At 43.2% G+C, this 18,621-nt stretch overlaps 1 protein-coding gene across 1 annotated transcript in view; it reads right to left on the reverse strand.

The window, feature by feature from the left end:
• The window catches only part of FAM189A1 (family with sequence similarity 189 member A1), a 431,767-nt gene that overhangs the window by 134,904 nt on the left and 278,242 nt on the right, over positions 1–18,621 (reverse strand). The window contains exon 3 of the mRNA XM_026648452.1: positions 7,585–7,695. Coding sequence (XP_026504237.1) covers positions 7,585–7,695 — 111 coding nt within the window. The remainder of the gene's footprint in view (positions 1–7,584; positions 7,696–18,621) is intronic.

An 18,621-nucleotide genomic window follows, 5' to 3' on the forward strand; every position in this document is an offset into this window, starting at 1 on the left:
TCTAATCTTTTTAAAGTCACAAAGTAAATATATAGTAGAAGCTTGTAAAAGTTAAGAAATGTCTAAGTGCAATCAACTTTGTATTCAATCTGGTATACGGTACACAGAGATGTTAAGATTGTCTCCCTGATAACACTCATCTATCCATGATGTTTACATGGATGGAGAAGGGAGAGGAGATAAGACTCTGTAACTTTAAGATTACAATTCTCATTAAATGATTCAATAATGTAACAGGAAGGTCAGAGTTAATATTGTATCTTGCAGTGTGATTTTAATTTCTTTGATGCATAAATTGATGATCGTATTATTGAATGTGTGTGTGTATTAGGAAGGGCAATAGTATCTCTGTGCAGCTGAGAAAGCTGATGCATATCCAAAACAATGGCCAACCTCCAGGCAAGATACCTTAATTGATCATTAGCTTGATTGCTAGTGTTGGTGCTGTTTTGAAGAAATATATATAAGCAACATGAATGCTAAGTTAATTTGTTTTCTGTGGGAATTTATATACACAATATGTTTATATATAAACACACACACACACACACACATATACACCATATACGTGTATACCTATATGCTGAAAGAACTGGGGGAGAGCGGTGGGGAAGAGGGTATTTTGACAGCTGCACATCCTCATTCAGTCACCTTGGAAGTGCTTTGTGGGTGCTTGGGCCATGCTGGAAGCATGGGTAGAGACTGGACAGCAACCATGAGCAGGCTAGGGCTAAGCAGATTCCAAGGAAAATAATATCTCCCCAGGAGATACTTAAGGAGAGACGTATCTCCTATGGTTCTACAGGCCGCTAGGCACAGAGACAATCCAATGGAGCTATGGATAGTGATGCATCTGAAGGGTTGTTGGGCAGGGCCCAGAGTTTGTTCTCCAAAGGGCAGGGGCGGTTCTATGTTATTTGCCGCCCCAAGCATGGCAGTCAGGCATCCTTCGGCGGCATGCCTGTGGGTGGTCCGCTGCTCACGTGGATTTGGCAGCGTTTCTGTGAGTGATCTGCCGATCCCGCACCTTCGTCGTACTCACCGCCGAATTGCCGCCGAAGCCACGGGACCGGTGGACCTCCCGCAGGCATGCTGCCAAAAGCTGCCTCACTGCCGCCCTCACGGCTAACGGCACGCCGGCCCCTGCGGCTTGCCGCCCCAGGCATGTACTTGCTGCACTGGTGCCTGGAGCCACCCCTGCCAAAGGGGGTAAGTGCAAGGGGGAAGTCTAATGGGGATTTCCTCCCCTAGACCCCTGTCATGGATTTTTCTTCTGCAGAAGGGGTCAAGCCAACTCTTTACAAGGATACTAATAATTTTTTTCTCTCTCAAGCTTTCATTTCTATCATATTTTTGTGCCTCTGAACTTTAGTTGATATTTCAGGTGAAGCAACCCTAGAGCGGTAAATCTATTATTTTCTGACAACCTTCTTTTTTATTGACAATTCATTTCAAAAATATTTGAAAGTCCAGAGCTGAAAACAGAATGTTTTATTAAAATGCAAAAGGAGGCAAATAATTTAAGGTTTTGTCGTCTGGTTTAAATAGCTAGAACGTAAAAAGATTCGCTCAGCCTTTTGGAAGGTGTTGAAGAGATGCACCTCTGATTGTAGTTCAGGCATTAGTGAACACCATTCATTTAAAACTAACTCTTTTACTTAGTTTGGGGATTTGGGGGCAATAGTCATGGCAAATGAATTCATTAGTTAATAAAAGGTAAATAGATAAATGGAAAATAGAAAATGCAGAAATAGAAACAGCTTTAGATTAAAATAATTAATACAGAAAAACTGAAAAGCTAAACTCAAACAGATCTTATAGCACAGGAGAAACAATTTTTTCAGGGGAATAATATTACTAAAATGTCAACTGTAGACCTAAAATGCAATTCCTTATGTCAAGGGCTTCCAGTTTTAGGTGTAAGCAGGTAAAAGCAACCCAAAGTTATTTTTTTCCACAGATAATTTTTTTAAAAAGTAAATAATGAAAATAGCTATGTTTATCTTCCCCCCCCCTCCCCCAGGTGGTAAAATTTTCAAGTGCTTAAGTCACTTTTGAAAACAGGACTTCACAGTTTTGGTACACATTCTTCATGGCATATGCAGAACGTTAGCGCCGTATGAAAGAACTTTTTTTAAAATGCAACATCTGCTTACAATGATGATGATATCCCATTACCTGTCTAAATTTTACCAGAAGGGGAAAAAAGTTAATGATTAATTTTCCATTTTTTCAACCTACCATACTCTTTACCACTAAGTATTAACATTTAACATAGCATTGCATACAAGAATCTGCCTTTTTTGGTAAGACAGCTGTTCAGTTTCCATTCCCATTCAATCCTCTCAGCAAAGACTGTGAACATTTTGTGCCAACTGCATTGTTTTCATAGTAAGGCTCTCTCTCCACCAGAGAATGGACTTATACCATTAATTCTGTTCATACAGGTCACTGAACAGCTGTCAAATTATAAGAACAGTTTGTTACTACTGACCAAATTTCAAGTCATACAAGTGACTCAGGTGTAATCTTTTATATTGCATTACCAAACCCCTCAGTTATTGTGTGTGTTCATGAATATTTTACTGTGGTCAATCAAAAGTCAAAATCAATAATTTAGCATTTTTAAACACAATTTTATATTGTGCAGTATTTTATATATAGTAAACAGTGTAACATTTCTAACTACTCCTGGGCCAGTTAAGAAAGTTCCACTGCAACCTCAAGAGGTGGTTATCAGGCAGCAAATGAAGAGTAGCTTATCTGACCAAGAAAGGGATAAATTATTTATTTTCCCTTTCACTGTCCACAGCCTGTCCTTTTCTTAAATACTGTCCTACTCTAGAGATGTGCCAAGATTTCATTATCTGAAAATATGGACTACCACATACCGATCAATATGTAGCTGTCTAGATACAAGTCTCAAGATACTCTTTACAATGAACTGTCATTTCCAAAATAACGACCTACAAGTGACCAGATGTCCCGATTTTATAGGGACAGTCCTGATTTTTGGAGCTTTTTCTTACATAGGTACCTATTACCCCCCACCCCCGTCCCAATTTTTCACATTTGCTGTCTAATCACCCTGCCTATAGGTCACAATTACAGTAGTTTAAAACCTTGCCAATTACCTTAGACAATGCTTTAGTCCCTTATCCTGAAGACTTACATGCTTAACCCTCTCATTCATCTGAATACTCCAAAAACCAACGCCTGTCGAACCAAGTCATATGCTTTGTCAGGATCAATAAATCCACAAAGCAGTTACTCTTTCTTTAGTATCAATCTTTCAGACTTCTGTCTCATTGCTAATACTGAATCTATAAAAAAAACAGGAGTACTTGTGGCACCTTAGAGACTAACAAATTTATTTCAGCATAAGCTTTCGTGGGCTACAGCTCACTTCTTCAGATGCATAGAGTGGAACACACAGACAGAAGATATTTATACATACAGAGAACATGAAAAGGTGGAAGTACGCATACCAATTGTAAGAGGCCAATCAATTGAGAAGAGCTATCAGTAGCAGCAGAAGAAAAAACTTTGAAGTGATAATCGAGATGGATCACAAGCTAAATATGAGTCAACAGTGCAACAATGTTGCAAAAAAAGCAAACATCATTCTGGGATGTTGTAGCAAGGCAGTCACCCCGCTCCGGCCCTGAAAGGGCTAAAAGCCAGCCCTTGGAGAGGGCTGGAGCTGAGAGCCAATAAGAATCGGCTGATTGGGAAGGCAGGCACAGCTGTGGCCAGAAATCAGGGCCCAGCTGGCACATATAAGAAGGCTGGGGTCAGGAGCTGAGGCAGTCTCTCTCCAGCTTTGGATGGAGAAGGACTGGGCTGCCTGGGAACTCAGGGTACAGAGCAGAGCTGGGGAAAGGCCAGAGGGTTGGACAAATATTTTCTGTCAAAACTTTTTTTGGATCGAAAACTAGGGGTTTTTAAAAAGCAGAAAAAACCACGGACAATGTCTGCTTTTCTTCAAAAATTGTTGTGGTTTTTTTAATTGAGAAGCTGAAATTAGTCTGCCAAAACCTGAATATGGTTTGGGGTTTCAGAAGTGTATATTTGCTGCTTGCTGTGTTTGAGTGTTTAATGAAACAATAAAAAAATTCTGCTTAAAAAAAATCCAAAACTTTTGAACCACCTCAGCTTGTGACCAAACGCCTGAGCCCATCCACTCAGAGATTTTTCCAGGTTTCGGATACTCTGCTGGCTTCCTTGACTCATATCTGTCTCCGTAACTTTGGGTTCATTTAGGTTAGAACATAAGAACAGCCATACTGGGTAAGACCAAAGGTCCATCCAGCCCAGTATCCTGTCTACCAACAATGGCCAAAGCCAAGTGCCCCAGAGGGAGTGAACCTAACAGTTAATGATCAAGTGATCTCTCTCCTGCCATCCATCTCCATCCACCCTCTGACAAACAGAGGCTAGGGACACAATTCCTTAGCCATCCTGGCTAATAGCCATTAATGGACTTAACCTCCATGCATTTATCTGTTTCCTAGAGACTGGCTCCATGGGGTCCCTCACAAACTGGAGACGGTTACTGTGGGTTTGTCTTTAGTACAGCTTATGTACATACTCCACGAACTGAGCATTTGAGCTTGTTCCAGAATCTAGGATGAGCCTATGTTGTGAAAACTGAAATGCTCAAAATAGCACATGCATGTGAATGGACACAGGGTGCTAAAATTAAATTAACCCAGGGGTTCTCAAACTGGGGGTCAAGACCCCTCAGGGGGTCACGAGGTTATTACTGGGGGTCGCGAGCTGCCAGCCTCCACCCCAAACCCCGCTTTGCCTCCAGCATTTATAATAGTGTTAAATATATAAAAAATGTTTTTAATTTATAAGGGGGGGTCGCACTCAGAGGTTTGCTATGTGAAAGGGATCACCAGTACAAAAGTTTGAGAACCACTGAATTAACCCCTCTGAAGCCTCAGGGAATGCAGCGGAGGGGGGTCTTCCTTGGTAGGGTTGGGAAGGAGGTAGGTGGTGTAGGATATTGCTCTTCTCATGTGATCCCTCCCCCAGTGGCTAATTTTAAATGAAGCTATCCTCCCCTGACATGAATCTCCCTATAACACTGAAATTAAATATAGACTATAATTTGGCATTTGAGAAGTGAAAGGGACGGCAGCCCTAATGGAAAAGCTAACAGCTTGGCTCTTCTGCAAGCCTCAAACTGCTGAATGAGCTTTAGGGTAGGGAAGGCTGTGCCTCCCAAACAGCTTGGCCCTGCCCCCTATCCGCCCCCCACCCACTTCCTGCCCCCTGACTGCCTGCCCCCCTCAGAATCCCCGACCCATCCTGCTCCTTGTCCCCTCACCGTCCCTCAGAGACCCCCACAACCACCACCCCATGACTCCACCCCTGCTCCCTGTCCCTGACTGCCCCGACCCCATCAACCCCCACGCCGAGTCCTGACAGACCCCCAGAACACCCACGATCCAACCCCACCGTTCCCTGTCCCCTGACCGCCCCCCCAACCTCTGCCCCCTCCCTGCCCCTTATCCAACCCCCCCGGTCCCAGGCCCCTTACCCCGGCTCTCCCCTCACCCGGAGCCTCAGCGCGCCGCATCCAGGAGCGTCCCTGGACAGCGCTGCAGCGTGGCTCCGGTGCGGCCTGAGCTCCTCCCTGCTTGGAGCCACATGGTAAGGGGGTGGGGCTGTGAGCTCCAGTGGGGCCTGAGCTCCCGCCGCTTGGCCTGGAGCTCGTAGCCCCGCCCCCTTACCACACGGCTCTGAGCGGGGAGGAGGTCAGGCCCCGCCGGAGCCAGGGACGCTCCTGGATGTGCTGAGGCTCCAGGAGAGGGGCAGAGCCGGGGAGGTAGCCTCAGCCATTCTCGTGGGGGCCCCTGCGGAGCCTGGGGCCAGGGGCAAATTGCCCCACTTGCCCCCCTGCCGGGCGGCCCTAAGCAAATCCCCAGGCTGTGGGCCTTGCGAAAGGCCAAAACAGGTACTGGGGTTGCAAAGGTGCAGCCGGGGTTAGGCAGAGGCAGCAAGTCCAACCCCCTCTCCCCCGCCAATGATGAGTGGTTTACAGACTGCAGTCTGCCCCAGTGAGCAGGGACTGGATGATGATGGGCAGCAGCCACTGAGGCAAGGTGGGTTTAGAGGGGGGGTTCCCCTGGGAGGGGAGACCCAGAGCAGGGGTACTGCAGGGGCAGAACCCCGAGGTAAAGGGCACCGGGGTCTGGGCGGGACATGGGGCCTGAGGCAGGTGAGCCACCGGCCAGCAGAAGGCGCTCTGGGCTGAAATCGAGATAATTCCCAGGATAACCAGCAGGAAGTGCTGCACAGGTCAGTCTCACTTTGCTACAGCTGTAATAGCAGGAGTGTTGTAAGCAAGACACGAGAAGTAATTCTTCTGTTCTACTCTGCGCTGATTAGGCCTCAGATGGAGTATTGTGTCCAGTTCTGGGCACCACATTTCAGGAAAGATGTGGACAAATTGGAGACAGTCCAGAAAAGAGCAATAAAAGTTATTAAAAGTCTAGAAAACATGACCTATGAGGAGCGGTGTTTTAAGGTAAAACTGGTAAATTGAGGTACACTGCACTTTTGGATGCAAAGGATCTGGAACTTCTGTGAGTAGCCAGTATTAGGGCAGACAAAACAGGGGAATGATTCACGGGCACTCGGGGGTTGGGGTGTACCTATTGTTATCCTGCAAGGTGAAGTTAGTGATGGCACAGCCCAGAGGAGACTGAAATGCTGGTGGTATTAGGGAGCTGACACACAGCCACTACAAGGAAGACCCCCTCCTCTCTAGAGACCGGGGTAATAATCTGACATAGTCCTAGATACACCAAGAACCATCACATTCATGACAAAAGTTGTGTTATTTCCCCCTCATCTTCTTTAAATTCCTTAAATCAGTGGGTTTACTTCTGGGATTAATTTAGCTCTATATATTTCTTAATACCTTATTAGTGTTGTCACAAATATTCTTACAGATGATCTATACTTTTTTCCCCGCTGAAGGGTTAGCATACAGTAATCTAATATATACCTGCACACCATATGACTTTTTTAAGTCATAGTATACATGCCTTGATAAGTTCATATTTTTATGATTCTCTGTTATCAGACTAGATCCATAGGTAATGTATTTACACTGGAAGCTTTTTTAAAAGCAGACTGTAGTAGTAAAGTTGGTAACCAAAATATTATTGCATAGATACTGAAACATAACTAACAGCATGCCCATGAAACTCCATTGGCTAGAGAAGGAGAGATTGGCAGAAAGTTTGGTCCTGCTGAAGTCAACAGGAGTTTTGACTTCACTGAGGCCAAGATTTCACCCATTGTGTATTGGTGTCTCCCTTATATTATTGCAGTATAAGCACACATTTCTAATGTAACAGCTTATGTTTTGAGGAAACAATATCTTATAAAGACTGTAGCACTTTTACTCTAAAGTTTCTTCCAACAAAATAATCATGTTTTAGGCTTAAAGGCAGCATCAAATAACAGACACATGCAATGACAGGAATGAAACTGATAATTTTATGATTGCCGAAAAAGAAAAGGCTTTGCCCTTATTAAAAGCGTTGGTTTTTCATTACTCACCAACTGACAGCCTTCCAGGGAGTTTACCAGCTGAGCATTCTGACAAGAGAGAATGGAACCAGCCAAGTTCAACATTACACACACCGCAGACAGTAGCATGAAAAAGGTTATCTGAAAAAAAACCCAAACAGCCTATTGATTATTCATTGCAAAAGGCAAAGGGGGGAAAATTAATTTAGCCTTTAAAGTGCTTCCATCTTGTCAAATAATCATATGGATGGCAACATTTTATACGTTTTAAAGAATAACATAAAACATTTTACATGAAACATTTTTCAATCTTACAAGGTCCTGGGCTTCACACCATAAGAAAGGCAATGCCGACACTAGTCTTGACTGCCATTTATTTTCCTTTAAACCCTTGAAGTCCTTCCACTCGATCTTCCATTAATAGCTCACCCCAAAATTCCATTTGCAACCCAAATATTAAGAACTGAGACCCTGAAAATTAAAGTGATGATAAACAAACAACAATAATAGTGAAAAGCAAATCCATTTTAGTGTTAGTAATCTAAGTTGCTATTTGTAACAAAGAAATGTATTTGTTAATATGTGATTTTATGGTACATATTAATTTACAACATTAGATACCATTCTACCTTTTATGTAATCCCTGGCTGGTTATAAGCAAGATAAACAATAATCACCAAATTAAAATATTATAGTGTGTATAAAAATAAAAGTAATATATAACTCCAGAAGAATGGGAAACACTAAGTATTATGAAACTGGTGAGAAAAATCACTTTTGTTAATTGGTACTGAAATGTGATTTTTCACTAAAGACCCTCATTGAAATTATCTGTCAGTAGATTTTTTTAGAAAGTGCTATCTTTAAAGTTACAAGCAAACTGGTCCCATGTTTTCATTCTTTGTTTAATTTTTATGATCTTACCCAGAGATGCTGCTGTCACTTCTCAGCTGGATGGTATGTTTTCACTCATCTAACTATTTAAAAAAAACATTAAGGGTTCGTTCCCCTAATATGCAGCAAGCATTGATATGCATCTCATATAATCCACTGCTTTGCATCCATGCACAAGTGCAAGAAATGGTTACTGATTATAACTGTGGCTCTTTGAGATGTTATGCAGACATGTATTCCACTTAAGTGTGTGTGTGCCCAGTGCACCGGAGCTGGAGAAATTTCCTTAGCAGTACCTGTAGAGGGGCAACACTCATGCCTCATGGCCATAGCCCCTCAACTGGCTAATGAGGCGGTGCCGCCCCGATCTTCCCTCAGTTCCTTAGCACTGAATGCCTGGACATGAGACTCTGATGCAGAGGGGATAGAGGAGTGGTCACGGAATACACATCTGCATCACATCTCGAAGAACCAGTTACAGTAAGTAACCGTTTCTTCTTCTTTGAGTGGATGCAGCCATGTATTCCACTTATGTGACTCTCAAGCAATATCCCTCGGCCCAGGAGGTGAGGCTATGTAAACAGGGACTACAGGACTGCTCTACCAAAGCCTGCATCTGCCCTGGAAGATGTGGTTATGGTGTAATGGTTCATGAACATATGTACTGATGACCACGTAGCAGCCTTGCAAATGTCCAATATGGAAATGTCACTGAGATTGTCCACCAATTTGTGGGTGTTGTCTTGCAAGAACTCTGCTTAGACACCAAGGGCAGCAGCTACATGCTGCAAAAGGTCTTTGTATGCCTTAGAATCCTCCAGTACTGAAGGGGAGGATGAGCCAGGCAGCACAGCATTGTCCAGAAATGAAGACAAGGCCCTTAACTGAGCCAAAGCCAGATCCTGTTCCAGGGCTGACAGACCTGGTCAGGACAACTCTGGAGGCTCCATAGGAAGAAGGATCACCAGTGCCTGGGTCTGTGGTGGATCAACGGTCACCACTGCAGACCTGGCCAGTGATCTTGCCTATGAGTGCGACAAAGAGCAAGACCTCCACGATCGAGGAGCATCCCACAGATTCCATGGAGGCCACTGACATAGATAAGGCTTTGGTGGCCATTAGACACTGGGCCAGGGACCTCCATCCTGACCATGAGACATGTGCCAATCCTGGTACCCGTAACATTCCATCAGCAGCCCTCAGTGCTGGTCAGGTGATGGCAAGTGGGAGGATGACAACCTCAGAGAGGAACCTCAGGATCACAGAGATAACAGTGGAGCAAGACCAGAAGGAGCAAGTAGGTGGTCAGACTCATCCATGACCCATAATGAGGCAGAAAGTGGCGCTACCAATGGAAGTAATACCATTAGGACCAAACATGCTGGTGCCAGAAGCAGTATCGGTCCTGAAGTGCACAGTGGTACTCAAGTGTCTGACTGCACCAAGGTTGAGAGCGGTGAATGTTGCCATGGAAGCATCTGCGTGCTGACTGCAGTAGTGCTGAGCAGATTCCTTGTACTGAGCCCCAATCCTGGTGCCAGCCGTACTTCTACAACCTGTGGAAGGGGAACATTGGGGTTGTTGAGTTGCTGCTCTGATGATCGGGAGATCGCTGAGCGATGTTCAGTTGCCGAGTTGATGGCATTCATTGTGAAATCTCATTTAACAGATTGGGCCCCATGAAGGCTGCCATCTTCCACCCCAACATTGAGGTGCAATGCTGACATGACAGAACTAAGGGTTCAGCAGCTCATTCAATCAAAGGGGCTATAGTTGACACAGCACAGGCAAAGTCCTGGACCAAAGGAGAGGTCGGGACCAAAAGGCAGAAGAGGTAGGTAGCTGCCTGGTATGCTGCCACATGGAAACAGATGGTACCAGCATCTTTCTCATCATCACTCAACATATGCCCAGAGGCTGGAACCGGAGTCAACAGTATACGTTTTCCAACCTCCCTACTAGATACCAGGGAAGGGTTAGAAGTAGCTGCGCCATCCCACGCACATGCATCAGCTCCATGTCAGTCTACACTTCCACCTCCCTCAGGAACAGAGTCACCCCAACACCTGGAGCAGTCTCGATTGGTCTTATGAGACCTTTTCCTTGGCGCAGTTGACAGGAAATAGCTCCTGTTTCTTTGGAGATGTGCCTGCTCCGGAGAGTGAAGTGGCAGTGCTCTCGGAGCCTGAGGATGATCTCTGACCCGATGAGGGCCTCGGTACTGAAGCAGGCCTGTTTGACATAGCCTGTTTGATCAGGAGCTGTTTCAGGCAACAGTCTCAAGTCACTTGAGTCTGTTTCTTAAACCATCTGCAGACCGTGCAAAGCTCACTGACATGGGCCTTACTGAGACAGAGCAAGCACTATGTGTGAGGATCTCTGTTGGGAATAACTCTCCCACACAAACAACAACATTTAAACTCCAATGAGGACATCACCGAGGGAAACAAGCTACTACAACTAACACTACCCTAACACAAAGGGCACTATTAATTATATACAACAAGAGAAAAAATCTAAACTAGTTGACAGGTTGTGAAGTTGAGACCACAGAGCTCTGACTCCAGCCCTGAGTGGTAAGAAGGGAGGGAGGGTGGGGCCAGTACTGCTTCACGTAGCCGGGGAGGGGCTACAGCCACAAGGTGCGAGCTCTGCCCCTCTGCAGGTACTGCTAGGCAAACTTCTCCAGCTCCGGTGTGCTAGGCACACATATACTTAAGTGGAATGTATGGCTACATCTACTCGAAGAACAGCTGATGTCCCAAGAACAAAAGTGATGTGCATAGTGTGTAATGCATCCATCTCATTATTTACTGAAGAGATATGAAAACTAAGGATAGAGACATTTAAAGAGGACGGTAAGGACAATATTTCAACAAGCAACAGGAACCACCATCACCACATCATTTTGTACTTCTAACAGATGACCAGAAAAGTGTTCAACAAACAGTGAATGAAGCTTCCCCACAACCCCATGAAGTAGGCAACTATCATTGTCCAGTCTTTAGAGATGAGGAAACAGACAAAGATACTTTAAGGCTAAACATTTTCATATGTTAGACACCTAAATATATATTGTATTCAGGTAACTCCTATAAGTCTATAGAAAAATGGTCCAAGAGCTTCTAAGGTTAAGTTCAACTTATATGTGCAGATATATGCAGACACAGAAAGGTAATTTCATAGTGGTGCAGTGCAGAGGGAGTTAGTTATTCACAGTCAAAGATGCTGTATAGGAGTGTTTCCAATTTCCCATGGACCACATTAAAATTCAACCCAGAAAATGAGTCCCTAGAGGTTGTTCAAGTAAGTATATGCAATATGGGGTACAATAGAAGGGCCGTATTAAGTTATTAGGGAAGTGAATAAAGAGAAATCAGAATTGTCTTGGCCCAGGCAGTGGAGTTCTCTGTATAGTAGTTAAAAAGAAATAATAAAAGGTAGGTTTAGTGCTTTACACTAGAGGGCTATGATGGCTTAATACTGAGTAATAGCTGTAATATTACACCTTTCACCTGAGTCAGTAACCTTTCCAACTGCTCAGCATGGGATACAATACTACAAGGACATACTGCAAAACTTAATGAAATAACTATAATTTTTGGATATTACCAGTTCTAAAACCCTTAAAACCAATCAGAAGTTAGTGGGAAGTACAACTAATTTATAGCTATTCCCACTTTGCTGGTTTAATAGCAACAGACCAAGATGATGCCCATTTTCTGTGCAGACAGAATGCTACTCTGGTACTGCCACCATATTCCTTCCCCATCCTGTCCCCTCAGCTCTGGGCTGGGCCTTTACACTCACATGGCTTTTTTGTTCTGCAACATCCAGGTGTTCCACCAAACTAGTACAGGCTTAAAAGGCTCAGCCCTCTGGCCGAGCCCAGGCAGTACACTCCTTTTGGAGTTGTCAAAGAACACTTCCCTCCAGGGTCTGATGTCTCTCACGGGTGTGCTGGAGCAGGGACAACTGAGCCCACATTAGATCATTAACCCTGTTTTACCCAGTGTGGGATTTGCATACCCTTCCGAAGGTTACCTACTCAAAAAGTACCACAGCTCCAAAATGGTTCCACTAAAGCTAATTAACTTTGACGAGAAGCCTAAATTTAACAATTATATTAAAATGTCACAGTTCAAGATGTTATCCTGTACCAGGATTCTGCCTCTTGTATTCAAAGGGTTACATGATTTTGGGGTTGGGGTCATGTTGAACACATCTTCCAGTTTACCTTGTCTCCTCATACCAGTTTGATGTTCTGTATTGTTGTCAACTTCTTGGCCTCAGATAACCACTCCGTCTGCTACGCTGCCATCATCAAGACCACTGAAGCATAAAACTTCCAGTGACAAAGGACAAACCAAACCAAAGGCCCTCCTTTAATGACTGTCCCCAATATGATACAAAGCAAAGACATGATCTCATAAAAATGTACACTGTATCTGAATATTTAGAGTAGTAGAGTAGGTCTGCAAGTTAGTCTCCTTAAACCATTGTAACTAAAGAGCCAAGTATCTTTTCTCACGACGTTGCAGTGGCAGAAGTCAATCCACACTCGACTGGCACGCTCCCTCTAGCTGTTATTGGGTGTATAAAGTTCCCTCTTGTGCCTCACCCGAACTACTCTTGCAGCTGTACAACAGCCCACTAGAACTCGCAAGACAATCTCTTTTCCAACAGTCAGTCTGATGTGACAAATTGCCTTTACTGCCTTGGATTGCTTAACTAAAAAACATTATTTTAACCTGTGATTTCCTCCTGGATAATATTAACAACAAAGACTTTGCATTTAGATACATAGATAACTTTATTTTACTATTTGATTACTCATGACTGTTATTCAGAAAGGGGTGGGGGGCATTCACAATTTACATAACTTCTGACTTGAAAGGATAATAAAATTAAAATTCTTTGGTATCTGGAACAATACTGGAAAACATGTACACATTTATTTTTTGGTTCTTAATGTATCACTAGAATCCTTCAAAACAACAGTAACAGCATGAAATCAAAGGGAAAGCTATCCAGAATTTCACTGCCATATAGAGTTGTTTCTCATATACACATGGACTTTAAGGTCAGAAGGGGCTATCATGATCATCTAGTCCAGTGGTTCTCAACCTATTTATAATTGTGGGCTGCAGGTTGAGAACCACAGCACATGCTCTCCCCCCCCCCCCCCCCCCCCCCCCCCCTATGCCCAGCAACTCCCGCCCAGAGAGCCCTCCACAGAGTGGAGCCCTGGGTAGGGGGCCAGGTGGCAGGAACCCTGGACCCTGTCGTGCGGGGCCTTGTGGCAGCTCCGACCCTGGACCTGGCTGCATGTACGCCTGACCCCGCGGGGCCAGCTGGCAGCCCCAAACCCTGGACCCGCGCTGCGCCGGGCTGGTCAGCCAGGAACCCGGATCCTGCCTCATGGCCTGGCATCCTTTAGCACAAAGCTGGGTTGCAACTGTGTGTTAATTAGACTTCATGCGGCCCACGGATTGAGAACTGCTGATCTAGTCTGACCTCCTGCACATTGCAGGCCAGAGAACTCCATCCACTCCTGAAATAGACCCCTAACCTCTGGCTGAGTTACTGAAGTCCTGAAATCATGGTTTAAAGACTTCAAGTTACAGAGAATTCACAATTTACACTAGTTTAAACCTGCGAGTGACCCATGCCCCATGCTGTAGGGAAGGAAAAAAAAACCCAGGGTCTCTGCCAATCTGACCCGGGGGGAAATTCCTTCTCGACCCCAAATATGGTGATCAGTGAGACCCTGAGCATGTGGGCAAGACCCACTAAGCAGATACCTGGGAAAGAATTCTCTGTAGTAGATTGGAGCCCTCCCCATCTAATGTCCTGTCTAGAGACAATGGGTATTTTTGCTACAGGCAGTTGCCGATGGGCCACATGCCATTGTAGGCAGTCCTGTCATACCATCCCCTCCACAAACTTATCAAGCTTAGTCTTGAAGCCAATTACATTTTTTTGCCCCCACTGCTCCCCTAGGAAGGCTGTTCCAGAACTTCAGTCCTCTGATTGTTAGAAACCTTTGCCTACTATCAAGCCTAAACTTGTTGATGGCCACTTTATAGCCATTTATTCTTGTGTCCACATTGGTGCTTAACTTAAATAACTCCTCTCTCTCCCTTGTATTTATCCTTCTGATGTATTTATAGAGAGCAATTTCCCTCAGCCTTCCTTTGGCTAGGCTAAACAAGCCAAGCTCTTTGAGTCTCCTTTAATAAGGTAGGTTTTCCATTCCTCGGATCATCCTAGTAGCCCTTCTCTGCTCCTCTTCCAGTTTGAATTCATCTTTCTTAAACATGGGAGATTAGAATTGCACACAATATCCCAGATAAGGTCTCACCAGTGCCTTGTATAATGTCTCTATTGGAAATATCTAGCCTGATGCATCCTAGTATTGCATTAGCCTTTTTCACAGCCGCATCACATTAATAGTCATCCTGTGATCAACCAATACACCCAGGTCTTTCTTCTCCTCTGTCACTCCCAACTGTTAAGTCCCCATCTTATAGCAAAAATTCTTGTTGTTAGTCCCTAAATGCATGACCTTGCACTTTGCACTATTAAATTTCATCCCATTTCCATTACTCCAGTTCACAAGTCATCCAGATCTTGTATGATATTCCAGTCCTCCTCCATACTGGCTATTCCTCCCAACTTTGCGTCATCCACAAATTTTATTAGCGCACACTCACTTTTTGTGCCAAGGACAGTAATAAAAATGCTAAATAAGACTGGTTTCAAGACAGATCCGTGAGGAACTCCACTAGTAACCTCCCTCCAGCCTGACAGTTCACCTTTCAATATGAACCACTGTAGTTGTCTCTTTAACCAAATCCTTATCCATCTTTCAATTCTCATATTAATCCCCATCTTCTCCAATTTAACTAATAATTTCCCATGTGGAATTGTATCAAATGACTTATTGTCCGTGAACCACTCAAACCTCTTTCAAAAAGTTTTGTAAGAGTGTGCATACTGGATGTATGTATAAATTAGGAAAAAATAATAAAAGCTTCATCTGAGACTGCATAGTTTGATCATCCTTGCAATGTATTGGAAGGCTATAGAAATATAGCACACTGGTTAGCAATAACATTATTGAGAGCATATGGCATAACCTGATAGACTGGACTCCATCTTACAAGTACTCCTCTACACAAAGTGGAATTTAGGAAGGTTAACAAGAGGAGAGGGACAAAAGCATCAAGTTACTGTAATCCTCTACTAAAAGACTGAATTTCTGGAGTTAGGCAAGCAGATAACTTGGAAAGAAGTTATCCACAGTACTGTAATAAAAACATTTACAAGCCTGGAGAGAAAAAGTCTGACACAGTTTCTAAACAGTGTCTGTGCCGAGATCAGGAAAGAAGGTGGCTATTGTACAGCTGGAGAATAATAAATATTCAGTAGAAACTGACAGAAACTGAATCCTGATAGAGAGCAACACAAGGGAGGCACTTCAGTGAAAAGGTGCAGAAACCAAAAATACTCATTATTATTCAGATTTATCTTATTTTAGTGAATCTTTGCAGGAACAGTTGTGAGCAATCAAACATGATGTTCTTTATTGTACTAATCTACAGTCACTCACATACCTCCCAACCCTCCACACTCAAATGGTGAAACCAAGAGGTGGGGGGGGAAGACTCTTCCGCTCTTACCTACCAATAATATAGGCAAATAAAGAGATCACACCACAGCAAGTTGTAAATATGATGTTTATAGTTTAATTTCCACACTAAAGGAGAAAAATAAAAGTCATTGAAGAGCAGGGATGGATTAAGGCTAACCATAAGCAGGGTCCAGTAAAATGTATGAGCCTCCAAAACTCTTAAACACCTAGACACTCTTTTTCCCAGACGACGCCACCTCATCCAAGACCTTCCTACATTTTTCCCTACTTTGTCTTCATTCTTGGCTCTCCATTTTCCCTATATCTTGTTCCTCCGTTGTAGCCACCATATCATGCTCTTCCCATCCTCTTCTTCCCTATCCCTAATCTCTCCATTCCATCCCAACCAGTTTCCCACACTCTTCTCTCATTCCATTTCCTCTCCACTCTTTCTATGTAAAGAGGGTGCTGGAAAGGTTGAGTTGTTTTATTCTCTCTTCTCTTAGAGATGGGGCAACTGAGGAAGTATTTCTGTCCTGCCCTTCTATTATGTAAAAGGGGAGCATAGATTCCTTCACCTGCTGGGCCAACTGAATCCACTTAAACAGCACAGCACGCAACAAACTGTCACTTGCAGGTAGGGCAGTTATTTCAGGGAAGCAGCCGCAATTTTCAGCCATGTGGCCAAATTTTGCTATTTATTGCAAGCCTTGTGATATTTGGGTTTTTTCTGAAAGATGCAGCTCCTGGAATCTTGTGATTATGTGAGAATTCCATTTAAAATTAGACAGTTGCTAAGCTTCATGGTTGCAGAAAAAAAGCTTGAAAGCATAATCTAAGTGCACCCCCCACCAAAAAAGAAAAAAAAAACACAATTTATTTTATTTTTAAAAAATTCATGGTCTTTAGACAATCTCATGATTTTCGAGGGGCTGAGTTATGATTTTTGAACACTTATGGTGGCCCCTGCAATTTCTCTCCAAGCCCTAATGGTTGTAGTGGAAAGGTAGGCAGCAGTCCCTTCCCTCCCTTTAATCTGCATCTATACCATGAAACAACACTTAGCGCCCTAACCCAAGTATCAGCTTTTAATATATTCGTAGCAAAGCGGATGATTGAAGAACTGAAATATAAAGGATGTTTCTCTCCTAGCAAACTATTGCATTGTGGAATTCTACATAAGCGTATACACAGCACTGGCATGTTGTGCATTCACAAATGTTGTTCAGGATGGATACTAAATGCAGATACTACTCAACCACAGAACAATAAAAATGCTTCCTCAAAACTTGTAAAAGTAATAAGTTATTATACTGCAAGTTAAAATGTTGTCATGGATGCAAGAGTCCTATAATAAGCCTGTTCCAGGGGATTATCTTGTACTATCGGTACATTATGGTTGATGTCAGGTTTCATACCAATAATACACATTCATAGCTCTAGCAAGATGGCTGACAGAGAGAGGTATTACACACTGCTTTATGGCAAGTCATCTTTACTACCTTCCCTCGCAGCTCTCCTTCTCTGAGAGCATTAGTTTTTGGATTGTTTGCAGAAGATTTATTAACCATAAATATGTTGAAGACTCAAACCTAGGGAATAATCAGAGTTTTGTACTAAGATTGCTCACTTAAGTAACTCTGCATGCAATTTCACCAAACTCACATCTCTCAGAGATTTATAAACTGAAAAATAAACCTGACTCACATTAGGTAAATTTTGAGTCTATAGAATAACTTATCTATAACTAGAAAAGCAATGGTAAGAAGAAATAAATTATGACAATCAAATCTGCAGTAGTCCTTTAGAGCATTACTTTACCTATAAGAAATAAAACAGGGTCAGACGTGTGTCCTAATGAGAGCAAAGTAGCCGGATCATTTCAGGTCTCCAACAATAACTGACAGTTGATCCAATTTATTGCAAATATGTGTAAAAGTCACAAACCCTGTGCTATCTATAATTTGCTAACATGTTGAATTTAAAAAAAAAAGTGTCCAGTTCTGACAAAGGGCCAGAATGGATCAGTGCAGGGAAATGAACGCGATGACCTCTCAAGATCTCTTTCAGACCAACATTTCTATGACTCCGTAGAGCACTATTTATGAAAATCATAGTTCAGTTCTAAGATTTACAGAATGGAAGGACTGATCTGATGTACAATGCTGTGCCAGTAATGGTGATCTTGTGTCTCTTACCAAGCATCAGAGCTCTCTGGTCATAATTCTGAGTAATGTAAAGAGCCATTTGTACACTTCATTAAATTTTTGCAAACATTCTGTCTAGTAACAATTTAGCTATAATAACTCTTGTGTATTTCTTTTCAAAAATTTTGGCTGGCTGATTTTTTCCCCTAAGAGAAGATTGCTAATTTCTTCCAGTGCAGCATCTCTTGATAGGAATCAGTTAGGAACCATGTCTACAAATTACCTTGAATTAAAAGAAAATGCAATAAACTCTTGTACAGTGTATTTTATTCTGGTGTAAGTGGCTTCCCAAGCATCACATAGCAACTCAAGGTCATAGGCAGAGATAGA

This window comes from Terrapene carolina, unplaced genomic scaffold (genome assembly GCF_002925995.2).
Source record: "Terrapene carolina triunguis isolate 2854851 unplaced genomic scaffold, T_m_triunguis-2.0 Scaffold67, whole genome shotgun sequence".
Classification (NCBI taxonomy): Eukaryota; Metazoa; Chordata; order Testudines; family Emydidae; genus Terrapene; species Terrapene triunguis.